The sequence below is a fragment of the Chiloscyllium plagiosum genome, unplaced genomic scaffold (genome assembly GCF_037043375.1).
Source record: "Chiloscyllium plagiosum isolate Xiang-an unplaced genomic scaffold, Cpla_swu_hap1 HiC_scaffold_28, whole genome shotgun sequence".
Classification (NCBI taxonomy): Eukaryota; Metazoa; Chordata; class Chondrichthyes; order Orectolobiformes; family Hemiscylliidae; genus Chiloscyllium; species Chiloscyllium plagiosum.
Window position 1 is genome coordinate 5251388 of NW_028270166.1, and position 27583 is coordinate 5278970.

At 41.4% G+C, this 27583-nt stretch overlaps 1 protein-coding gene across 3 annotated transcripts in view; it reads right to left on the reverse strand.

The window, feature by feature from the left end:
- Nucleotides 1–8029: 8029 nt before the first annotated feature.
- LOC122565474 (solute carrier family 71 member 1-like) overlaps nucleotides 8030–27583 on the reverse strand; it is a 63490-nt gene continuing 43936 nt past the window's right edge. For all 3 annotated transcript variants that reach the window (XM_043721480.2, XM_043721482.2, XM_043721481.2), the window contains exons 10-12: nucleotides 23754–23851; nucleotides 21499–21665; nucleotides 8030–19088 (exon numbers count right to left, since the gene is read on the reverse strand). In XM_043721480.2, the coding sequence (XP_043577415.1) occupies nucleotides 18876–19088; nucleotides 21499–21665; nucleotides 23754–23851 (478 nt within the window). In that variant the 3' untranslated portion in view covers nucleotides 8030–18875. The remainder of the gene's footprint in view (nucleotides 19089–21498; nucleotides 21666–23753; nucleotides 23852–27583) is intronic.

Here is a 27583-nt window from a genome sequence, read left to right on the forward strand (position 1 = left end):
AAATATATGTATGGAATGAGCTGCCAGAGGAAGTGGTGGAGGCTGCTACAATTGCAACATTTAAAAGGCATCTGGATGGGTATATGAATAGGAAGGGTTTGGAGGGATATGGGCTGGGTGCTGGTAGGTGGCACTAGATTGGGATGGGATATCTGGTCAGCATGGACGAGTTGGACCAAAGGGTCTGTTTCCGTGCTGTACATCTCTATGACTCTGACTCCATGAGACAGGCAAAGCGTGTGCTTGCCAGTGGCGAAGGACAGGATCCTGTGCATTAATGAAAGAAGCTTTCAGTAGATGGAATTGTGCCACCTAGAAGCCCCCCCCAACAGTGTAATGTGGCATATGCAGCATGGAGACGAAGACAGCATCATTTACAGAGAGGTCAGAGGCAGGAAACGATAAAAATCAGATACAGAGAGGAGAAGGAAAAACAATTAAGTCAGCTGAAGACTGTGGATACCTAAGTTAGAAATGTACTTACGGTAAAATACAAACATTTCTTTTGTCCATAGTTAAAAATTCCCCTTAACTACATCCTTCTGCTTTTCAATTTCGCAAGAAGAAAAACATTCTTTTTTTAAATATTGAGGGTATGAACAATAGTTGGTTAACACCACGACCCTTACTTCACAATGATCAACTTCCCTGTCTTTAACCTTTGGCCAGTGTTTTGAAAAGCTTTTCAAACATGAAGCAGGGACATTCAACATGACATCCTGTTATGTGACAATTTCCACAAATGTGAGATTTATGGAAACATGATGCTTTCTCTTTTCCTCTGCAGATCAAGTAACTGTTGTTGCTGACACTCAATGGTCACTTGGCATTGACAGAATTGAAATGGATCACAAAGCCACTGAAATGGTGGCTACCCCTCAATTGGCCTCACAATCCTCAGCTGCATCAAACCATCACAAGTCATACAGAATGAGAATGGAACCAGACTCAATGGAAACGTCAATGGCACAGCCTTGAAAGGTGCGCCCCCACAAATCCTCCAAACTACCATCATAGTCTTGAGGCAACAAGTCAAGACTAGTTAAGATACATACTGCTAGAACTGCATTCGACAAGGTTCCCCATGGGACACTGGTGAGCAAGGTTAGATCTCATGGAATGCAGGGAGAACTCGCCATTTGGATACAGAACTAGCTCAAAGGTAGAAGACAGAGGGTGGTGGTGGAGGGTTGTTTTTCAGACTGGAGGCCTGTGACCAGTGCAGTGCGCTCTACTTTTTGACATTTACATAAATGATTTGGATGCGAGCATAAGAGGTACAGTCAGTAAGTTTGCAGATGACACCAAAATTGGAGGTGTAGTGGACAGTGAAGAGGGTCACCTCAGATTACAACAGGATCTGGACCAGATGGGCTACTGGGCTGAGAAGTGGCAGATGGAGTTTAATTCAGATAAATGCGAGGTGCTGCATTTTGGGAAAGCAAATCTTAGCAGGACTTACACACTTAATGGTAAGGTCCTTGGGAGTGTTGCTGAACAAAGAGACCTTGGAGTGCAGGTTCATAGCTCCTTGAAAGTGGAGTCGCAGTTGATAGGATAGAAGGCGTTTGGTATGCTTTCCTTTATTGGTCAGAGTATTGACTACAGGAGCTGGGAGGTCATGTTGCGGCTGTACAGGACATTGGTCAGGCCACTGTTGGAATATTGCATGCAATTCTGGTCTCCTTCCTATCGGAAAGATGTTGTAAAAATTGAAAGGGTTCAGAAAAGATTTACAAGGATGTTGCCAGGTTTGGAGGACTTGAGCTACAGGGAGAGGCTGAACAGGCTGGGGCTGTTTTCCCTGGAGCGTCAGAGGCTGAGGGGTGACCTTATGGAGGTTTACAAAATTATGAGGGGCATGAATAGGAAAAATAGGCAAAGTCTTTTCCCTGGGGTCGGGGAGTCCAGGTGATACCTGTATGGATTGAGCTGCCAGAGGATGTGGCGGAGACTGGTACAATTGCAACATTTAAGAGGCATTTGGATGGGTATATGAATATGAAGGGTTTGGAGGGATATGGGCCAGGTGCTGGCAGGTGGGACTAGATTGGGTTTGGATATCTGGTCGGTGTGGACTTGTTGGGCCAAAGGGCCTGTTTCCACATTGTAATCAGGGTGGCACGGTGGTTAGCACTTCTGCCTCACAGCGCCAGAGACCTGGGTTCAATTCCCGCCTCAGGTGACTGACTGTGTGGAGTTTGCACATTCTCCCCGTGTCTGCGTGGGTTTCCTCCAGGTGCTCCGGTTTCCTCCCACAGTCCAAAGATGCGCAGGTCAGGTGAATTGGCCATGTTAAATTGCCCATAGTGTTAGGTAAGGGGTAAATGTAGGGGAATGGGTTTGGGTGGGTTGCGCTTCGGCGGGTCGGTGTGGACTTGTTGGGCCAAAGGGCCTGTTTCCACACTGTAATGTAATGTAATAATGTAAACTAGAGGGCATAGGTTTAGGGTGAGAGGGGAAAGATATAAAAGAGACCTATGGGGCAACATTTTCACGCAGAGGGTGGTACCTGTATGGATTGAGCTGCCAGAGGATGTGGCGGAGGCTGGTACAATTGCAACATTTAAGAGGCATTTGGATGGGTATATGAATATGAAGGGTTTGGAGGGATATGGGCCAGGTGCTGGCAGGTGGGACTAGATTGGGTTTGGATATCTGGTCGGCATGGACAGGATGGACCGAAGGGTCTGTTTCCATGGTGTACATCTCTATGACTCTATAACTATGCTCACTAAATAACACTCCACAGCCAAGATCACAAACTGCTCCATTGCCATATCTGGATATGCCTGCCCCATTGAGACAGATCCCACAGCTAACAGCACTGGGGTTGATAGTTGGGAGGGTGTGCCCACGGAAGTCCTCAACATCAATTTCAGACGTCTGTAGCAGAGATATGGACACAAACTGATATGTGGGATTCCCTACACAGTGAAACACTTGAGGTTACCTCATTGAATGTTTTTTAAGGTGAAGTTAGATGGATCTTTGAACAGTAAAGGAATTAAGGGTTTTGGGGAGTGGGCGGGTAACTGGAGCTGAGTCCATGAAAAGATCAACCATGATCTTATTGAATGGCAGAGTAGGCTTGGTGGGCCAGATGGCCTATTCCCGCTCCTATTTCTGACGATCTTATCAATGCTTTGTTTCGGACCAATATAAAAACAAACATGAAATTCAACAGCATCATAGGATTTCTCTAAGCGCTTTCTAGCCAATCGTGGTCACTGTTTTCATTAAGGAAACATAATAACCAGTTTGCACACAGCAAGCTCTCACAACCAGCAATGTGATGATAACCAGAGAATTACCTTCAGTGACAAATTGATGCAGGAGATCACAGAATTCCCATTCTCCTTCAGAAAGTGGTCTTTTATCCCCACCTGATAGAATCATTGGAGGCCTTTAAGCGGCAATTGGATAGGTACATGGATGGGTGCTTAAGCTAGGACAAATGTTCGGCACAACATCGTGGGCCGAAGGGCCTGTTCTGTGCTGTATTGTTCTATGTTCTATGATAGATGGGGTTTTACTTTGATGTCTTCTCTGAAAGATGACATTTCCCACAGTGTAGCACAGCCTCAGGCCTAAATTGAAGCAAATGGAGAACAACTAGATGAAGTTGCAATTCAAGCTCTCCAATTTAAACAAACACTGCTGAGTTTCAGCAGGACGTTAAACCATAGTGCGTACTGCATCACAACCAGACATAGGAGCAGTAGCTCATTGAGTCCACTTTACCAATGGGTTCATGGCTCATCTGATAACCCCCCGACACCACTTCCTGTCTTTCCCCATAATGCTCAATTCCCTTACTGACTAAAAATCTAACTTAGCTGTGAATATACTCAAATGTCCAGCCTTGACAGTCCTCTGCAGTACAGAATTCTCCAGATCCACTACCCTTATCCCCATCATAACTGGGTGACCCCTGATTCAGATATCATCCTTTGGTCCTAGACTCTCCCACAGAGAGCAATGTCTTCGCATCTGCCATGTCTAGACCCCAAGGATCTTGTACGTTTCAATAACATCTCCCCACATTCTTCTAAATCCCAATGAGCACAAGCCCAACTTACTCACGCTCTCCACACCAGAGGTCAGCTTTGTGAACTCTCTCTGGAGTGTCTGCAATGTCGGCACCTCTCCTTAGATGTGGAGATAAAATCTATTCACAACCTAGTCTAGTCCATCCACTTTTGAGGAGATAGACATTGAGAATGATAGGGATTGAGAATGGTGATCAAGACCCACATCCTGGGACAACTGAAGGATGCTTACAGTAATCTAGCTTCATATGAACTAACAGCATGACGACGGAACAAACTTGTTCTGTTTTACACTCACTCCCAGCATTGTGGTAGTGCTGGCAATCATGACTGCCAATTCCCAATTGGTTGAGACATCTTAAGCATAACTGAACGGCTTGCTACAGTGTAGGACGGTTAAGAGTCAGCCATATTACTGTGGACCTGGAGTAGCATATAATCCAGTAATTTCATCTGCACTCCTGACTTTACAGAGTTAATTGTTGGTTACAGGGAACAAAGAAACATCCATGCAGTGGGCACAGCACAATCAGTGAGTGGTTAATATAACCAGAACATTCTGCTTTCCTTCAAATAGTTATAATGGAAAGCCACTGGAACATGAATAGGATTTTGGTTTAGCATTAACCTAACAAATGGACTGCTGTGGTTCAAGACAACCACCACCACTTCCAGGGAATCCATGAACAAATTTTAAAATATTTTAATAATTTTACCAATTTTGAGATGCACTTACACTAAAACTTGTCACAATTTCATTTAGGTAACGTTGTAGCCTGTCTGCTCAAAACCAGCAACAATGCGATAGTGACCAGATCATGTTTCAGCGATGTTCGTTGAAGGAGAATCTTTTGCATTCACCCGATAAATGCAGCATTGCATTAAGTAAGAACAAGCAGATGAGAAGGTTTCTGGGTTTATCCCTTATCTGAATTATTTACTCAATTTTTATTCATTCTTGAAGCCTGATCCATTTGGGTTTATTAAAATTCACTTCAGGGGATGTGGGCATTGCCAGCATTACCCATCCCTAGCTGCCCTTGTGGTGGTGGCAGTGGTCAGCTACTTTCTTAAACCATTTCACTACCCTTTCAGGCAGTCCACCCCAGAGAGCAGTTTTAAAATATCTCCCAACAGCTGCTTTTGCCAGTTACCTAGAATTTTGCTCTAATTGCTGACTTTGCCTGCACTGGAATGTCTTGCCCTAGCTATTCTTCAAACCTTTTATAATTTTGAACACATTTATATAAGACATGGGATTTTCTGTATTGTTTTATTGCACTCAATGGAATCATTTTTGTACAAAATACTGAGCAATTGATGGGCAGAATGTATTTCACAAACAGGCCAAACTAGTCCATTCTGTTGAGTAATCTCCACAGGAGCCTTTATCTACCATATTTCAAATCAGCATGTCCTTTTCATTTATAGAGTCAAGATGGTCCAACCCATCCATGTCGACCAGATATCCCAACGCAATCTAGTCACACCTGCCAGCACCCAGCCCATATCCCTCCAAATCATACACCCATCCAAATGCCTCTTACATGTTGCAATTGTACCAGCCTCCGCCACATCCTCTGGCAGCTCATTCCATACAGGCACCACCCTCCGCGTGAAAAAGTTGGCCCTTAGGTCTCTTTTATATCTTTCCCCTCTCACCCTAAACCTATGCCCTCTAGTTCTGGACTCCCCCACCCCAGAGAAAAGACTTTGTTTACCCTATCCATGCCCCTCATAATTTTGTAAACCTCTATGTAGGTCACCCCTCAACATCTGACACTCCAGGGAAAACAGCCCCAGCCTGTTCAGCCTCTCCCTGTAGCTCAGATCCTCCAACCCTGGCAACATCCTTGTAAATCTTTTCTGACCCCTTTCAATTTTCACAACATCTTTCCGATAGGAAGGAGACCAGAATTGCATGCAAAATTCCAACAGTGGCCGAACCAATATCCTGTACAGCTGCAATATGACCTCCCATCTCCTGTACTCAATACTCTGACCAATAAAGGAAAGCATACAAAATGCCTTCTTCACTCTCCTATCAACCTGCAACTCCACTTTCAAGGAGCTATGAACCTGCACTCCAAGGTCTCCTTGTTCAGCAACATTCCCTAGGACCTTACCATTCAGTGTATAAGTCCTGCTAAGATTTGCTTTCCCAAAATGCAGCACCTCGCATTTATCTGAATTAAACTCCATCTGCCACTTCTCAGCCCATTGGCCCATCTGGTCCAGATCCTGTTGTAATCTGAGGTGACCCTCTTCACTGTCCACCACACCTCCAATTTTGGTGTCATCTGCAAACTTACTGACTGTACCTCTTATGCTTGCATCCAAATCATTTATGTAAATGACAAAAAGTAGAGCGCACTGCACTGGTCACAGGCCTCCAGTCTGAAAAACAACCCTCCACCACAACCCTCTGTCTTCTACCTTTGAGCCAGTTCTGTATCCAAATAACTAGTTTTCCCTGTATGCCATGAGATCTAACCTTGCTAATCAGTCTCCCGTGGGGAACCTTGTCAAACGCCTTACTGAAGTCCATATAGATCACATCTACTGCTCTGCCCTCATCAATCCTCTTTGTCACTACTTCAAAAAAAAAACTCAGTCAAGTTTGGGAGACATGATTTCCCACGCACAAAGCTATGTTGACTACCCCGAATCAGTCCATGCCTTTCCAAATACATCCTCAGGATTCCCTCCAACTACTTGCCCACCACCGAGGTCAGACTCACCGGTCTATGGTTCCCTGGCTTGTCTTTACCACCCTTCTTAAACGTGGCACCGCATTTGCCAACCTCCAATCTTCCAGCACCTCACCTGTGACTATCAATGATACAAATATCTCAGCAAGAGGCCCAGGAATCACTTCTCTCGCTTCCCAGAGTTCTCGGGTACACCTGATCAGGTCCTGGGGATTTATCCACTTTTAACTGTTTCAAGACATCCAGCATTTCCTCCTCTGCAATCTGGACATTTTGCAAGATGTCACTATCTATTTCCCTAGTCTGTATCTTCCATATCCTTTTCCACAGTAAATACTGATGCAAAATATTTGTTTAGTATCTCCCCCATTGGCTGAGGCTCCACACAAAGGCCGCCTTGTTGAGTTTTGAGGGGCCCTATTCTCTCCCTAGTTACTCTTTTGTCCTTAATATATTTGTAAAACCCTTTGGATTCTCCTTAATTCTATTTGCCAAAGCTATCTCATGTCCCCGTTTTGTCCTCCTGGTTTCCCTCTTAAGTATACTCCTTTCTTTATACTCTTAAGGATTCACTCAATCTCTCCTGTCTATACCTGACATATGCTTCCTTCCTTTTCTTTATGGGCGGCACGGTGGCACAGTGGTTAGCACTGCTGCCTCACAGCACCAGAGACCCGGGTTCAATTCCCACCTCAGGCGACTGTGTGGAGTTTGCACATTCTCCCAGTGTCTGTGCCGGTTTCCTCCCACCGTCCAAAAATGCTATGCCAAATTGCCTGTAATGTTAGATGAAGGGGTAAACATAGGGGTATGGGTGGGTGGCGGGTTGGTGTGGACTTGTTGGGCCAAAGGGCCTGTTTCCACACTAAGTAATCCAGTCTTTCTTTAGTCATCTATCATTCTATACACCTACCAGGCTTCCCTTTCACACTTTCTCTGGAATATACTTTCTCTGGATTCTTGTTATCTTATTTGTTGCTTGTGTTTACTAGTTACTCTTTAAACTATTCACCTTCAGAATGTCTTACTGTTGCACATGCTCACATGTTCTGGGCAAAGCAGTGTCTCCTGAACCTGACATTTGGTTTTATTTGTAACTACCCTTTCTGGATGGCAAGTTTCAGACTTGCATGTAGGGGGAAAAAGAAAATCTTCTGTAAATCTACCCCATCATAATTTTAAATACACCTTCAGTCGCTTTCCAGCATTTTCTTTTGTAATGGGTAGAATAGAAGATGTAAATAAATTCAGTCACAACCACTTACATTCAGTTTCATGTACATTTTTAATAAATACTTTTCTTTGACAATTCCTATTTACAGTTTGTACAGGTTTGATAGGCACATTTGAAGGAGGCAACAAGCTTCAACCAAAACCTCCAAAAGAACAAATTAAAATGTTACACCTGGCGATTTTTGCAAGAGCTGTACTGAATCCAGTGTCTGAGAATTTAGACAGCAAATATTTCAAGCTGTGTTTGATAGCAGGGTTTTTTGTTTTAAACACTTGGCAAGGCATGCTGCAGAAACCTCTGATAACAAATCTGGAGATGCGCTGTTTGTTCAAAATACCGTTGGCTGATTGTTCACCATTTCAGTGGGTAAAGAAATAACTTTCATTTCAATAGCGACTTTCACCTCAGGACATCCTAAAAGCATGTTACAGTCAACAAAGTGTGTTTTAAATTGTAGTCACTGTGGCAAAATAGGAAATGCAGCTGCCAATATGCACACAAGCTCCTCAAAAAGAGAGTTAAGTGACCAGATAATTTGTTTCAAGCATTGATTGAGGATTACACATTGACTGGGACATTGGGGTAAATGACTCTGTACAGAGAAAAATTTCATGGGATCCTTTGGAGCAAGACAGCATGACACCAGAGTGATGGCACTCCTGAGTGTACAGCGCTCCCTTGATATTGCACTAGATCCTCAGCCTAGGTTTCATGTTCAAGTCTCCGGAGTGGAATGAACTAATATTAAGCCACAGTTGACACCACACGCTCACCAGTTGTTACAACTCAATGGAAATCTAGTGATTTTTCAACAGCACTTGTGTTTTTTTTTATTTACAATTTAGGATTGGGAAAGGGAACAGGATGATTAATCTCAGTTCATTGCATACGAGTCCTTTATCTTCGCATTAATATAGGAGAATATATTTTTTAAGTACTCTATGGTTGCTCTCATTGCTTAATAGAAATAAAAGCATATCTGAAAATTAATCAAATGTGGGAAATTCATGAGTAGTGCTTTGTAAGACAACAAACATCTGAAGCAGGATTTAAAATTAGACAGATCTGGTCTATGTCTTTTTAAACTTTGCTCTGGTGCAGTTTCAACACACTGAGCTTTTCAGATTCAGGCAATTGAACAGACTTAAAATGAACAGAACAGAAAATGATTTGGGCCATTCCTCACCAGTCCTGATGTTAATAGATACCCAGGTAACTGCAGGTCTTTTGTATAAAGCTAACAAATACCACCAGTATAACCTCAGCAACAATTCTCATCCATTGATTGCTTATTTTCAGAAAAATAATAGCAAGAAGTCTAATTAGTAAAAGTGCACAGATCAGGACAGAGAATGAATTCACTGTCTTATTACTACAACTCCAAATGGCACGTCAGCTAAAACAGACAAGATAGTTTTCTCCCCAGTTTCTCTCACTTCTAGGCTAGAGTCACAAAGATACTGAGCATCCTCTGGAACCCCTGCACCACCCATTACCTCATGTCAAAGTGGTCACTCATCCCAGAGAGACAGGTTTCACAATGGAATGCCTCAATTGTTCTCGATAGTTACCCACTTGCACTCCCTGCTCAGAGAGAGTAACTACTCCAATTGAGCTAGTGGAGAGTAAGTAATCTGGGTATAATTCATAGTGCATGGATACATGAAAGCAAAGCTGAAATCTGAAAATATGCACATGTATTTCAATGCTTTTAGGATTAGGGAGATGCCAGTAGTAAAAGTACCCATGGGCACACCAAATGCATCGTCAATTACTTCACATTAACCGCTTTTGTGAACCCCACTAGAACGCTGAGATCAAGCCGATCAGGATCCACCCAATAGGAGGCACCGGGAGATATTCTGCCTGTTCAGTTGGCCACAAGAGGATGGACAATATGAGCATTATTAGCAGGAAGCAAGGGAAAACAGAGCTAAACAAAACTGATAGTATCATTACCAATTTAAAGAAACAAAATGTTTTTGGTTGGATGGGTGACAAGAGTACTCTGTTGTAAACATGAACATAACTGTACAGAACAGTCAGGCTGAACAACTCTGCAACAGAAACGTGGAAGAATTGTTGTGGTCTTGTGATTACTACACCAAGCAGATATTTTCCTTTACAATGCACTGATTAGGTGCATACTCTCATATGCTGGTATATCAGAGCAACATCTACCATCCTCAAAATTCAGGAACTGAGGATTGCAGCAATATCTGGGCTGAGTAAGTCACACCTGAAAAGGTCTTACTGAAGTGACGGGGAAACAGGAGATGCAGCCAGTTAACATAGTAACTGTATTTGTAAAGCCTAATGAGTGTCACATAAGGTTCTGTTAAACTAGCCTACCCCGCTTCCCAATGCTTGCTTGCCCCTCTGAGATCCTACCATGAAACTTACAGTTCAACCCCAACAGCACATAGTCATTGTGTTCAGTAAATAATATGGATTTTCTAGAAACATGTTACTTGGCCCCAATATTTGCCAGTAAAACCCTGTTTACTCTTCCTTCTGACAATATGTTTCGAGTCTTAACAACCCCGGAGTAAAAATTCTCAAAAGGGAGATCAACTTGCCCAAAATGCAATGAGTCTGAACTTATACCTTTCTAGCCAAAACCAACTCTGCTCACTTTAGAAAACAAAACAAGCATATGTACAACAATATGGTTAGTGGATTTACCATCTTTAATACTTACAATTGTCCAAAACACTCTTCTGGCATATTTGAATGGTAGTGGTTAATAGCCCCATGGAGGAGTTTGAAAATGCCCCACAGAATGACATCCAAGTAAGTGTCCCTATGATACCTAGTAGACCTAATAATATGTATTGCTGGTCCTTTTCCAATATTTGATTCAATCTTGGGTCTTGAGTTCCTAACATGAAACAAGAGCACCATGTCACAGGTTACAAACCTATATATTATGAACACAGCCTGTTGAGATTGTATGATGATGCAAACTGCGATAATACTACCAGCCTCAATTTCCAGGGACCAGGCTTCCCCTTGAGTGAACAGAAATGAATGAAATCCCCTGATACAAATTTCAGGTGGGAGTATTTACACAGCCAGGTAAACTGATGCACCCTAACACTAAGTGGAGTTCTTTAGAGAGTTCTTACCGGAGCCATTCAAGCTTAAGGTCATGCTCAATCAACTCCAGGATCCACAACCTGATTCCAGTAAGGTCTCAGGGACTGTGGAAAGTCTCAAGAACAACATGCATCTAGCCATAAGGGCATGAGAGTTCTACCGAACACTGAAGGGCTGAAAACAATTTGAGGGAAACTCTCCTGAATCACTTCTGTCTCATGGCATGTCATGGTCGAGTTAAAATGTACTCGAACAATGCATCATTCCCTCAGCGCAACTAATCTTTACATCCTTCGCAACCTCAGGTTCATTTTTGTGTTACACAATCAGGTACAACCAAATTTTCTTCAGATTTCCTATTCCCAAACTGATCCATGATAACCTACCAACTGAGTTTAAACAATACACTTAACCCCAGATACGAAATGCAATATCATTGGATCTAAGCATCCAGAGCATTTCATTTAACCTGACATACTGATCAAGAGTTTGCCCAAGAGATCTGAGTAAGTGACTTGGCAAACTGCAGGCGGTTGAAACAAATGGAAACAGCACAACCCACCATTGCAGATGTGTATAATTGCCTGACAGGCAAAACCACATACCTGTCAAACATGGGCCCACACTATGCTCATAACCTACACTGAGCAGCCACCTGGGTTCAGCGAGATGACCAACTGTTCCAGCTAGCTAGACTGAAGTGTTATCCTTATGCACACCTGGCCTCCGCTCTTGCTGACCGATGTTTCGGAAAAATTCTGATAATGTACAGAAGAGTACACACTCCATAATCAGCCAAATGGTGCCTGCATCAGCACGGCTCTGCAGTCTGGTTCAAACATTCCTTCAGCACATTGATCAGTTATTTAAACCATCAGATATCCAGCAATTCAAAATGAAAAGGGTCAGCTTATTAACTTAATAGGTCTGCAAAAATTTGTCATTTTGTCCTGCTCTGTTTAGCACAACGCAATCAGTAATCAGTCTCAGGTAAGGAACTTACAGCTATGGGTAAATAATAGAATTACAAATGTTTGGGAGCTAACAGTTAACTCAGTTAGATGAGGTTCCTGATGAAGGGCTTTTGCCTGAAACGTTGATTTTACTGCTGCTCGGATGCTGCCTCAACTGCTGTGCTTTTCCAGCACCACTCTAATCTAGACTCTGGTTTTCAGCATCTGCAGTCATTGTTTTTACCTTTTACTCAGTTAAATGGGGCCCTAGCAGGCTTTGGTTTATCTATCCGCTGATTGAGAATAAAAAACTTCAGCTTTTAATTGCAATCCTGCAGTGTTCATTTATCAATGCACATTTAACAGGAAGCTAGATTACAGGAAGGAGACAAAAAAAAACAAAGACCATGGTGAGAGATGAGATAAATGTGAGGGATAAATGGTCTACTCCTGTTCCTAAGTGTGGAACCCAATATTGGCATGCTTGCCAATGAACTGCTCCAAATGACCTTTGATCGTGTCATAAGTACCAAACCAAATGAACTGACTGGCTTGTGCCAACCACAAAAAAGCCAAGTTAATACAGCGAGGGAGGGACAAGGAGAAGGATCATTTTTTAAATTCAATTCTATGAGCAATACTTCAGGAGCATCTAATTATAGATGGAGCAGGCTGACAGAGATCAATCTCCAACTTGAGCAATGCTGATCAGCCGAACAGTCTGACATTATCAGTATGTCTGGTCAATGTGGAAGCCTGTCAGGGCAGTAACCAGGTGTCTCATGTTTACATGCGGGATTGCAAAGAGAGGAACACGACTGACAGACCTGTCAGATGCAGCAAGGTAAACAGAACCCATGACAGAACAGGAAGAAACCTCGTTTAAAAATAAAATCTACAAAAACTTAAAAATGTACAATTACTTAGTACCTGTCACTATTTCAGGACATCTGAAAACATGGTACTGCCAATGAAATACTCATTAAGCATAGTCAAACATTGCAATAAAGGAAACCAAGGAACATGCACACAGCAAATCTCCATAAATTGTGATGTGACTAGACAATTTTTAAATGTTATTTAAAAGATATGACTTGCATGATAATTATTGGACGGGACACCAGAAGGTATTCCCCTGTTGTTTTTCAAAAATAGTGTCTTAAACACTGACAACTACCTGACAGTGCAGGTGGCACCTTGGCTAAAGTCTTATTCTCAAAGTTATCACTTCTGATACTGCAGCATTTTAACTGCTGCAGGATTGGGGTGTCAACCACTATTTCATATGCTAACAGACAGACACTAAGCCGTGGCAGCAGTGTTAGTTTTGAGGCACTGATCTCTCCCAGCAAAAAAAAAAGTACTGGCACTCTAATATACAAACATTTAATGCAACAATTACTATTGCAATAACTTCCACATGACCAAAGCTTTTTAACCATGGGACAAATATTTTGCTACAAAATGCATGATTAAATTATCTTCCAACTCAATAATATTCTATCACATTCTCTCCCCCTCCCCCAAACATATCTTCAGGCAGGGTAAAACTCTCAACAGACAGCACTGATTTTGTACACCTATAATGGAAGATTAGTTAATACTGAGTATTCGCACATTGAATCAATGCAGTGAGATTTCAGCAGTTTGAGAGAGACAGTTTTAAAGCAAAGTTAACATTTTTCGTATTTAGTTATAAAAAGACAGCAGTAGGGGGTGATTGAGGAGAACATCTTCCCTCAGCCAATCACTGAGCACCATTCAAAGGTAATCCAGCCTGGATCCCTGCTCTCCCAGCCGATGAGAGGACATTTCTTTTTTGGGGTCTAAGAGAAGAATGGAATGAAAAATGTGGTGTTCCTTTCTAAAACATTGACTTGAGCAGAAACTGATTCCCTTCAACATGGATATGTAGTGTTTTCAAAGTTGTGAATTTCCTGTTTCTGGGATGGTTCTGACAGCAGAGACCTGCTTTCTCGCCTGGAGATGGCTGCATACAGGAACCGCTATGCCAACAGAATGGAGATTATTAAATGATTTTTCCATCAATCATGTCTGGAGAGCACCATACTTGGCAAATGGAATTAGTTTCATGCACATCATTTGGATTGTGCAAATATCTTCCACACATTTCTGGAGAAATAAATCATGTTTTTAATCCAAAGAAACTGTAGTATGCTGTTGGCCAATTTTACTCCCATTAGTTCATAATGGTTGCTTTAAAACAGACTCTGCAGACTGCTAACCGTTTGCTGCAAGTCCTGCCTCACTCCAACTCATTAGCTGACAGTGGTGTCAACAAACACCCAGTCTGAGACAGTCATGACACGGCTGGTTAAGGAAAGATTGGAAAACTTAATTCAATCTCCACTGCCACATTTCAGGAAGAATGGAGTTTCCATTGCCCCACTTCCATTGAGGAATTGGTTGGAATTTCCTTCAAGTCTTAGCTCAATCTTAACACCAGTCTCCATATTGTAAGCACAACTCTTTCTGCTCTGCACTAGGATGAGTGCTAAATCACTCTAAGCACAACTACTAATGAATACAAAGCATTTCCAGGCCAACACCTAGAAAACTTCACAGCAGGGCTACATTTAAAGATAACTGGAAGTCTGGGAATCTACACAAAGTTTCTTTCTGTGGTCACAATAGTACTTCAACCTAAATGGCAAGTCAACATGCCATGAATCTAGATGCCATGATTGTCAACAAACACCTGGCAGCATCAGAAGCTGTAGCACAGTGTTCTCATTTCTTACCCTAAAATCTATGATGCTAACATGCCCAGCAGGACACGTGCAAAGCACTGAAGACAAATGAACAATGACCGACGCTCAAATTAACTACAGGCTTGACGCTCCAAACATCTGACCTGGTGGAGCAGTCAATTTGCTGTCACTCAAGAACGGACCCTGGAACCTTCCAAGGTGCATGGCGAATTCTATCAATGCTTATGTAGCCTCACGATGCTCGCACATCACAACTGTTAACTTATTGTAACCATTTTGCATTGATGGGAAAACAAGTATCATTAATCATTATTCCCCTTCATTACTGGAACTTGGACAAACATAACCCACAAAACCACTGTTCAAGGTCACTGGCCATCAAGAAACTTTATCCAAACCAATAAGCTTTGAATTTTGCTGCAAACATTGCTCTGAAAAAAAATTACCACTGTAATGCTAATTGCAGAATAAGTTGAACATGCTGAATACTTTAAAACCAAGTTGACTGATGCCCATTGTCAAGATAAAGCTAGAAATGGCAATATGGGTTTTTTTCATATATATTTCTATAATCAAATAAACTTTTACAATAAATGTTACACAAACAAACAAACAAACAAACAAACAAACAAACAATCTTGTAGAATCTAAATGTACTTGGTTAAAAGTACAATTATTATCCTTTGAGGCCTAGAACAGCCTCTCACGCTCACATGGGAGCGACAACCAAGTTTATTATCCCATCAGATTGTACTCGTCATATGGGTAATGAATATTAATCAAAAGTCATAATTTGTCTAAGTTGCTAAGTTGATTACACTCACTTTTATCAAAGTGCTCTGTATCCCCATGACAGGGAAATAGATGAATGTGTCTGGATCTTTAATAGGGTGCTGCTGTATCACCCATTTTTCCCCTCTCTCTACCAGAGTCCCAAATCAGCTTCAGCTTGCAAATATTCAGCAGTAAATCCTTCCATTTAAGATCCCTCTTTTAAAGAAGCAAGTTAATATTAAAAAAAAAAACACTATTTCCATCTATTGACCTGACTCCCGCAACGAGGTTAAGGCATCACCACGTTTTGGTCTCTTGGCTGCCGCATGCCACGGTTTCCAAGACTTCATCCAAAAACAGGCTCATGGCAAAGATTAGATTATTTGGTAATTTTGGTGGGGCAGATGGGGAAATAATAGAATTTGTAATTGGCTATAGCACAAAAGATGTATTGTGATAATGGCATATTGCTATATTCCAATGGACTCTGGATGAGGCATCATATTGCAATGATAATGGCGTTGGTGTGTCACTTTCATTGTATAAAAGTCATAAAGGTCCAAAGGAAATAAATGACCACTGTGGAGGTTCAATCATCTCCCTATCGTCTTTTCTCAGTGGATTGATCACACCTCGACAAGGAAAGTGACCACCAATTTTACAAAAAGGCACCCATGGTAATTCCTATTTTTCCCCTCCCCACTCCTTAGTACAAAAATTCATTACTTCTCAACACACATACCAAAGCTGAAAAGTTTACAGTCAGAATAAAACTGGGCACATTAGAGTAAAATAATATGGCACATTAAAAAAGGAACTGGAGGTTTAATCCTCATTTTCACTTGCAAAAGGGCAGTCAGAACTTTGCAGTTGGTGACAGGTTTCTTCTTTATGAGAACTACATTTTGCTTTATGTAGTTAGACTACCAGCAGAAACTGGCACAGGAATTTTATTCCTGGTGGACAGAGGATTTGGGCATGGGTGGTGAAAAAATAACTTTCAAAGTCTTGAATACATTATTTCCAAAAGAGGACGCAGGATAATTACTGGACTAGCCCAGACTCATTCCACTCTGGCTCCCATTTCCATTCCGAAATGAAAACTATAAAAATGCAAAATGCAGTCTTCTCAGAAGTTGGTAATCTGGTTTACAAATTATCTGCCTCCAAGCCCTAGGGAACACAGGGTGCAAGATTCTAATCTGAATGAACAGCCAAATTAAGGAAACAATTTTGAATTCAGCATTAGTAAGGACTTTTGTTTCTTCCCTCCTTTCCCAGAGGCTCTAGTGTTGGATGTTTTACAAATGTTATTTGTATTTCAGAATAATACCATTTGCATGAATGTCCATTGAGTCTGCAGATGGGGACAAAGCAGTAGTGGGTTCCGACATCCCTCAGATGTACGTTCAATATGAGGGATCTGGAGTGAAGCTCTGGCTGATTTCCCCTCAACCCACGGATGTATAAGGTAAATCGTAACATCTTCCAACAATCTCTGCAACCTCAACTCAATCAATAAAGTTTGATGATGAAATCTGGGATACATAACATACAGTTTAGAAGAGCCCTTAACCAAATCTCAAGATGACAAATTAAAATCAGGGTGCAATCAGAGAATTGGTTTACCAATGAATGTTCCATTAACCAGTTTCTATCAGGGCTAAACACAAACTCGAGTGTAAAAATCCAAGTGACTAAACGCACTTGCTTGTAAAATTCAAATACCATAGACCAAGTTAATTGTTGGAATGAAGCTGGAGGCAGTACATAGCAAACCAGATACAAATTATTCTCTAAAGTCTACCGCTAATTTCAGGAGCAAGACCAGGCAGCCAGTACTTCGGATAGCTTCACGCTTCAAAGTCTCTTGCAGACATGATGGCTGTGAATTGAGCCACTTCAAAGTTGGATAAGCTTGGTCTGAACAGATTGGAGCCAGCACAAACAGTCCCTTTGCGACCTGGCATTTATGAAATGTACTCCTCAGCAAATTATTGCAACACACAGGGTTGTTTAGAACATACATCCATGCCCAAAGCTCTCCAGAGTTTTGAGTCTGACCTGTATTAAGGAGACAATAAAAACATAAGATAGAACACAAGAGGGTTTCTTTCAGCTGACTTTGGACAGGTAGACAGTTTCCATGGATAAGGAATATGACTTGATAAGAGAGCAGATCATGACTTGGAGTTCAATTTTCCCTTCCCTTATGACCTAATTCTGGGACTCTCCACATGCAGGCTGTACTTGGCCAGGAAATTAATGTTGTTCCAAGTCATTTCCTGTTCTTTACTGAACCGACTCGCCCTAAAAAGCAAAAAGGACTATCGTCTGGTGGCAGAGTTACCCCAATTCCTATGAGACAAAAAAAAAAGTGCTGTTCAAATAAAATAATTGCTCTTATAGGGTACTCATGCCCCCCAGATTCTCTGTGAAAGTGGTAAACACCTTTAGCAGCCTATTTGCAATAAAGACAAAACTGCACAGGGCATATTGCAGTAAGACCCCACTTCCCATCAATAAAAACAGTCAAAGTTTAGGATGGGAGGTAGAGGAGGAGAAAAAGTCACTATGACCACTTTAGGACAGGAATGAATGATCAAGACTGGAGCTCACATTCTAATTTGTCGGTTTTGAAAATAGTTAGCTGCTTAGCCACAAGACTAGAATGACAGGTTTCATTGTACACAGCTGTGAGTGAACCTGCATTATAAAATAAGACATCTGCAATCCGTTGCCTTTAGATCCCAGAATCGCAGGTGTTGAGCTAGCTAGCTAGAAGCTGAATTTAAAACCACCAGGATTCAAAGGCAACCTGCCAGAGGAACCATATGTAATACAAATTTTTGTTTGTGGATCATTTATGTTATGACCTTGGCAAACCCCAGCAGTGTTATATTTGGCTTGCAGTCATCCATATGATACTCATCTCCAGGAAATGTTAGCACAAATGCAATTTAAAAACGAAACTTGGTCAGAAGTAGCACAGTAATTTATGAACTGATTGCAACTGACTTCTGGTGTCTTGCACAAGGCAGCAAAACAGGGAAGAGTGACATCCTGTAATTAAGGAACTTCAAGGTTGTGCCAACTGCTGTTAGCAGCCCAAGAGCAATCAGGTGGACCAGAAAGTGGTGATAGGAATTGTTTTTCAACATATTAAATTTAAAAAAAAAACAAGACAAACTTTTAAACTTCCAAAAATTCAGAAAGAAAATATGAATGTTAGTATTCCTAAAATGAAAACCTCGGCTTCGCAGCCGTGCCTGATCTCTAACTCCACTTCCAGCTACCCGAGAGCGGGCAGCACTTGGCCATCATACACAACTGTCTTGTAATAGAGGCTCCTTGCCATCGGGGCCCGTGCTCTGTGGACTGTGGGGGTGACCTTGTGACCCGTTATTATGTTTCTTCCAGCTGCCAGAACGCAGAGGGAGGCCACTGTGCTCCGGGATGAACAAGGCGACTAGCAGCGACAGCAAGACTGAGCAGGCGCCAAAAAGAAAGGGAGGTCCTGGGATTATCGTACTCTGAGGAGCAAAAGAAAATAGGAGAAGAAAGAAAAACCTGGGATTATTGAAGTTGTAACTTTGCAAGTTTTTTAAAAATAATTTAAATCAAGGACAACTTATTTCTCAATTTGAAGAATTTAACACAAGGGAGCTTGTCAATATTTTTCAAAATATCTTTTCAATGTTCTTATTTCACTGATGTTCACCACTTTCACATGCATTAATGAGGAACATCAATAAGTTGAGAAGTGATGTTTATGCATGCAAATGTGCTTCAGATGTGAAAGTTATGTTCTACTTTGGCAACAGTTAAAAAGCACAACACCAGGTTATAGTCCAACAGGTTTATTTGGAAGCACTAGCTTTCAGAGTACTGCTTGTTCATCAGGTGACTGTCGAGCAGGACCATAAGACAGAATTTATAGCAAAAGGTTACAATGTCATGCATATGAAATATATTAAACAAACTTAAATCAAGTCTTTCATCTTTTAGAATGGGGGGTGCAAGAGAGACAGATTTACTCTCACACTAACACAGACCCTTGCTCATACACAAGCGGTCTCTTGCATGCACCTTCTCACAAGCTTATACCCGATCTCTCTCTCTCTCACACACACACTTATACTTTACAAAGCTCTCTCACTTACATACACACACCCTCACATGCACTCACACCCACAAGCACTCACTCCCCATCTCTCCTGCATGCACAAAGTTTATGGAGTGAATCTGTATTTGCAGAATTATACCTTATTTTGCACAAAACAATGCATGACCTACAGTCAATCCATGTAAGATTCTGTAAATCACACTTTAGAAATAGAACCAGTCTGGCTCAAGATTGGGACTCAAGAGACTTTAACCTCACACCTTTGATGCATTATCGGAGCTGAGATGACACCCTTTGTAGGAAAAACCTGAATTATCTTGAGAATGTGACTTAAAAGGAGATCTGGGGTTTACATATTAATGAACCAAAACTAGAAAACCCATTCTAAAAGATGAAAGACTTAATCTAAGATTGTTTAAAATATTTCAGCTGCATGCCATAAATTCTTTGCTATAAATTCTGTGTTTTATGGTCCTGCGCCACAACCACCTGATGAAGAAGCGGCGCTCCGAAAGCTAGTGCTTCCAAATAAACCCGTTGGACTGTAACTTGGTGTTGTGTAATTTTTAACTTTGTCCAACACTGGCTTCTCCAAATTATAGCAACATAAGCATGGAAACACGACAGCAAACTTTAGCAAATCATTCTTTCACACTTTGTGTTTACTGTCACTGGTTTAGGAACAAACAGAGGTCAAGTCAGCAAGAGAAATTCCTACACACAAAAAAATACGCTGGAGAAACTCATCAGGTCGAGTAGCATCTGAGGAGTGAAGAGAGTTAATGTTTCATGTCCAGTGACACTTCATTATAACAGGTTCTCTCCACAGATCCTGCCAGAGCTGCTGAGTTCTCCAGCACTTTGTTTTTGTTTCAGATTTCCAGCAATCTCAGTTCTTCATTTTATTTGAGAACTTCCTACCTTCAGGTGTATGCTCAAAGTTCCTGCATTCCCTCCCCTAACTTCTACACCTCCTCTTTAAGGTACTTACCAAAATTTGTATCTTGGACCAAGCTTTCTGTCATCTCTTGCACTATCTTCATATGCAATTGTGCCAATTTTGGTTTGATTATATCCCTGGAATTCGTGCTGGGACGTTTTACACCATTAAAGACACTGCATAAACGCAGATTATTGCTTCTGCTTTTTCTCTAATATTTGATAGCCATTTTAATAGGCTGATTTGGGTATTAATTTGATGTCTGAAAGTCATCATAACAGAAGTGGTATCCCACAGATTTCAAATGTTCATGTACTGACACAGCTTTATCATACTCTGGTTACAAACTGGTGTCTAATAAGCATCATACAGAAATGACCATTCCGCTCATCTTTGTCTGTGCCACCTCTTTGAAGACATGCCCTATTGGTCTCAAGAGACCTGCTCTTTCCTTACAGTTAAACATGTTTCCTTTACAAGCGTCCAGCAAGTTCCCTTTTAAAAGCTCCTCACGAATCAATTTGCTACTCTACTTTTAGGAGATGCATTCTAGAGCAAAACTGACTGAATAATATAATTTATCCTCAGCTGCTGTCCAGTTCTTTTGCTGATGACCTTAAATTTGTGTCCTTTATCTGCCAATCAGACAGTGCAATCAGTTTCTCTTTTCCAAAATATGGTGCCCAGAATTGAACATGATATTCCCTCTGGGGTCTAACTCGTGCTCTATAATTGTTTAGCATAATTTTCTTGACTTTTGTACTTATTGTCTCTACTCAAAGCCAAGATCTCCCACTTTCTGAAACAGCTTTAATTTTCTTTTAAAAAAAAAACTCATTCATCGGTTGTGGGCATTGCTGCCTTAAGCTAACTTTACCTCATCAGTTGGATTTTGCATGTTTCCTTTTGAAACTTTGCCTGGGTTATCAACATCTCCCATTTCATTTAACTCCACGTGGAAAAGGTAGAATACAAATCCATATAGTGCCGGACCAAGGCCATTACACAATCCTCTGATCCCAGTGATCATTCCTTGCACAACTCCTGTAAGGGAAGGGAAAGACCATCTCACATACAAATCCTTTTAAGACCATAAGACATAGGCGCAGAAGTAGGCCATTCAGCCCGTGGACTCTGCTCTGCTGAATTCTTCACGTTTCAACTGTTAAGTATTGAATGGATAGGACGAATTTACTTGTGCTCAAGCTAAAGTGAATTGCAAACTAAATTGAAAAAAAAAAAAAATTTTTTTGAATTGCAAGTACTAATCTGTTGTCCCCTCCACTCATACTCTGTGAACCCTAGTTCTGAGGTCTAGTAACCCTACATTACCACAAAGTACAAGTGTGGGAAATTCGTGACAGGATGTTGTCAGTTACAATTGCTCAAGACTCATCATTTGTCCTGTCCCACTATCATCTACTTTTGCCTTGCACCATCACTGCTTGTTATTTAGTCATCTTGTCCTACTCCAGATCAGTGCTTCCCTCTAATTCGTACCCATGTCACCTTCAGCCTCTGTAATAGGCTGAGAACCTATTACAGCATTAACATATTCCAGTCCTGATGAAAAGTCATTAATGTGAAGCATGAAGTCCGTTTTCCTCTTTATAGATGCACACGATTTCTGCATTTTCTGATTACCAGCTTTTGAAGAAGCGTTTTGCTTTTGACAGACTGTATGGCATCACAGCTCATAGACACGATAGTTACCTGATGGTGATTTGAAACCAGTGACCGATTATTTTCTCCTCAATCATCCCTGCAGAAATTCACCAAAGACCCTTCCAGAATGCCATCCAAACCTACAACCTCTACCATCTAGAACGACAAGGGCAGCAGATACATGGGAACACCACCACCACCTGGAAGTTTCCCTTCAAGCCATGCACCATGTAATTTAAAATACATAGCCACTCCTTCAGTGCTGCTCCATCAAAATCCCAGAGTTACCTTCCTACCAGCATTATGGGTCTACCTACAGAGCAGTGACTGCAGCGATTCAAGGTGGCAGCTCACCACCACGGTCTCAAGGACAACTCAGGATGAGCAATAAATGCTAGCCAAGCCAATGATGCTCACACCCCATGAGTGAATAAAAAAAATCCTCCAAGGGCATAGAGATTAACTGTAGTAACTCAGATCACCTTAAGGAGTAAAGCATTCAATCAGACACCCACCTGTTGTTGTGTGTTCATATGCATTTTTGCTTCCAGTAGGGCATCTGATTTGGCATTGCTTATGTTATCCATCATAACATTAGAAACTAAGATATGGGCAACAGGACATTGAAGAAACCAACTGATGTTTACTACAGATCACAGACAGATATAAACATTACATTCACAGGCATGTATCTTCGGGTTATTAAGTTATTCAGTTACGAAGAATAGGAGCGTGCCATACTTCAAGTGACCCCAATTAAGATGGAGTCTTTGAACTGTATACCCTTAGATTGCATAAATAAGGAAGTTGCCATGGTCCTTAAGGATAACAGAGCTGTTCTCTCATTAGAGAGACGTGACAGGTGGCAGTTTAACCTGATGGTCACCATGTCTCAGGTGAGGGGAGAGGTTGAGGAGGAGTGTCCTTCATGGTAACCTCAGCTGGTGTGGAAATTGAATCCATACTGCTATCTCAATCTGCATCACAAACCAGCTAACTGACGTCTACACACAATAATAGTGATGATATCATGAACATGTTGCTTAAAGTAATTTTGACACATGACTATGAGACATAATGTGTGGCTTTCATTGCCTCAGTAAACCTCCAAACAGAAACCCTGCAGGAAATGGCATTTCACAATCACCTGGGTATTTTCAAGATAGAAACATCATATTCACCCCCTATGCTTAGACGTTCCAACAATGGCTCACATGTTTTTTTTTAAAAAAAGATGGCAATTCTCTCTTTTCAGTTCATTCAGGGGTTATGGGCTTTGCTGGTTCACTTAGCATTTACTGCCCATTCTTAACTGGCCTTGAGAAGATGATGGTGAGCTACCTTCTTGAACTGATGCAGTCAATTTGGTGTTGGATACTCAGTGCCGTTAGGAAGAGAATCTAGAATGCATTAAAGCATTTTCGCCCCTGCGTTGCACGGTCCAAGGAGGAGAAGGAAATAGCCTACCTTGCTGATCTGGATCAGCATTCCTAGAAACTAGAGCACTGACTGCTGGGAAGGTAATGCTGGACATGGCAGCCACAGCTCCTGCGGCCCACATCATCCTGCAAAATGAACATAAAACATAAACATTCTAGGTAAACATTTCAATAGCAGAGACTAGTGCTCCCAACCACGCTCTTTCTTCAATCGCCTAAGTGCTCAGACAGCAACATAGAGTACCCTTGAAAATGCAGGTACACCATGGGAACAAAGAAGCTGATTTCTGAAAGGTGAGCACAGTGCACCTGTGAATACGCCCCCATGAACAATACCATCCCAGAATGAAGTGAAACAATAATGCAGGTATCTATGTCCATTATACCTACATATGGTTCAAACCATGAGAGACAGTCAGTATAAAAGCAAACTCTAGCAGTCAACTTTAGAAGACAGCAGCATCCGTCAGTTTTGTTACATCATCACTGACTACAAATGAAAACTTCATTTTTTTTTGTTTAAAGCTCATTTCTTTTGAAAGACACAGTTTAAAAATCAAAACATTTACAGATCTTTGAAAGGTTTGTGTTACTGACAGTGCAAATAAAACTATTTTTCCTAAAATCAGCTGCTCTGCACAGAGGAGAACAGATTTAGGTGCTCCTTTGTTCTAGCTACTTCTTGCTCGACAAGCTATACCTCCTCACTTTAGCAGCTAGGACTGCAGACAGCTGAACCAGCTGTGACTAAAGGTTTCCTCCGGGTGCTCTGGTTTCTTCCCACAATCCAAAAATGTGAATTGGCCATGCTAAATTGCCCGCAGTGTTAGGTGAAGGGGTAAAAGTAGGGGAATGGGTCTGGGTGGATTGTACTTCGGCGGGTCGGTGCAGACTTGTTGGGCCGAAGGGCCTGTTTCCACACTAAGTAATCTAATCTAATCTAATACCTAATAAGACCTTGAGATTTTTAGATTGTCATGGTAAACATTCTTGGGCAGTTTTACTTCATCATGTCCTTTGGCCTCTAAAGAATACAGAGCAGGTGGTTCCAGTAAAGCCAACAAGTCAAACATGAAAGGAGATAAAACAGGTTGAGCTGTCTGAGGAAGAAATAGTACACTGCAATTCCAATAGCCTGGAGGCTAGTCAGCAGGCTGTTGAATGTATGTTTGGTTTTGGTATCCTATCATTTTGGAAAAGGCTGAGTATGAAACACTTTCGCAATAATGGGCCAGGATTGGGGTAGTAGGAAAAATAAAAGGGATGGCACAAACTAAAAACCAGCAGCAAATCAACACATTCAATGGTCCACTCAAAGCAACACTAGGAGTCATTAAGATCATAGGATTTAGGAGCAGAATTAAGCCATTCAGCCTAACAAGTCTGCTCCACCATTCAATCATGGCTGAAATGTTTCTCAATCCTATTCTGCTGCCTGCTCCCTCTAATGTTAGATCCCCTTACTAATCACAAACCCCTCACAGTCTCAATGACCTGGCATCCACAGTCTTCAGCAGCAATGAGTTCCACAGAATCACCACCCCCAGCTGAAAAAAATCCTCTTCATCTCCGTTCTAAAGGGGCATCCCTTTACTCTGAGGCTGTGACCTTGTGTCCTAGTCTCTCCTACTACTGGAGACATCTTCTCCACATCCACTCTATCCAGGCCTCAGTGTTCTGTAAGTTTCAATGTGCTCCCCCTCATCCATTAAGTACAGACCCAGAGTCCTCAACTGCTCCTCATAATGACAAGCCCTTCATTTCCAAAAGCATTTTTCTAAGCCTTCTCTGGACCCCCTCCAAGGCCAGCATATCCTTCCTTAGATACAGGGCCCAAAAACTGCTCACAATATTCCAAATACAATCAGACAATACCCTTAAACAGCCTCAGCAGTAAATCCCTGCTCTTGTATTCTAGCTTTGTCAAAATAAAGGCTAACATTGCATTTGCCTTCTTGACTGCCAACTGACATAAAATAATTGCTAAGAAACTTAATTAAGGAATTCAGGAAAAACCTCTTTACCCAAAGTACAGCGAGAATATGACAACCACATTTGGTCAGCTGTTGGAAATAAGAATTAGTGCAGGCTCACAGATCCTGGGATCTGGAATGCTGCTGAACCTCAGAGCAGGGATGAGGTAGTGTGGAGTGAGTGTTACTCTGTTGGACTTTTTTTAAAATAAGTTGCTGAAATATATTTGAAATTACTGCACTACCACTGGCTGTTTGCAATGGGCAAAAGTTTAATTCTCTATCCCCCGAAAAGAAAACGCTGCACGCAGTTGCACAAAGGACACCCAGAGAAAAGCAGTGTGAATCGGTTGTGCAGCTATTTATCCTCATTTTCCTTACACTTGCAAACTGCTCCTGGCTGTCAGTCTGAACACAGCATTGCAATATAGTGGCTATTATTTAACATTGTTTGTGATTCATTGGTGCCAATATCAACTGAGGAAATGATGAATGGTTTACCAGAAAACTATATCCCCAACATACTTGAATCTGGTTTACTCAGGAGGTGCTGAAGTCAGAAGGAGACAGTGAAGCAAAAACAGCCCAGAGTATTTTAGCATTTCTTCCAGTCAACGTGTTTTGTGCCTCTGAAGGGCTACCTCTTGTTTGACAGTGAATTTTTAATATTTGTGGTACTGCTTACCTCAAAATGTTGCTCACCCTATTGTATCTCTCTGAAGAGACCACAAAGCACAGGCATGGAGTCTGAGCATGCTGTTCAACAGCAAGCACAAACAAGCACAAAGCCTCAGTTGATTAGTTTCTCTCACTCACACAAACACTAACAGAAGTCACAGGATATCATTCAGGAGCAGAAGTCTGGTTCAACAAAAATTCACCAAAATCCAGTGTAATTTTTCCCTTGGAAGATCAGCAAACTGATAAGCAGATATTAAAACAAAGCTCTTCCCAGTCTGCGTGGCTCATTCTTTGGGCCTGTCCTCAACATCAGAAACTCACTCTTTCTAGGGATATACCTGTAATAAATGTTTTGCTTACTAATTTTACATATGCAGAGGGTGAACATTCAGCGCACTGTACACGTGCCAGCTTTTTCATAAAAATTATCCAACTAGGTCCAATCAATTGCTTTTTCCTCTTAACCCTAAACATTTTCCAGTTAGGCCACACAACCCTGACAGTAACAATTTGCTGCAGAGAAGTAAAACTTTTAACTGCCCTGTACTATCAGCGGAAATCCTTTTCCTTAAATACACTGTCAAAACCTTACATAATTTTAAATTGCCTCTACTATATGACGTGGGCAACTAACAAAAAAAGAACCCAAGAGTCTTCTATAGCACATAAACAGAAGGTTAGTAAGAGATATCAGAAAGGAAACAAAGGAAACATACGAAATAAATACCTAGCATCTCTTTTCACCAATAAGGATGTTGCATGTCATGAAAACAGAAGAGTTCATTCAGACATTTGAAGGGTTAAAATTGTTAAGTAGGTGGTGTTTGATAGATGCTACACTTAAGAGTTATAACATTTCAGGACAAATTAGATTCATTCAAGAATATGGCCATGCAATTCACAAAAGGTTGGTTTCAGAAGTTAGCCTCCCTGATATATTAATGACTTGGACACTGATGTGCAGAATAAAGTAAATTCAAAGTCTGCAGATAATACAAAACTGCAGTATGAAATGTAAGGATAATGCAGAACTCAACGGACAGATAGGTGAAATGGGCAGGCAAGAGATACATTTAGTGCAAAGATGTGTGGCATGATTAATTTCAGTAGGAAGAATGCAGAGACACAGTACAAAATAAAATGGTACAATTCTAAAGTGGATGCAGGAGCAGAACACGATCTCTCAGCCACCTTCAATAGCAAG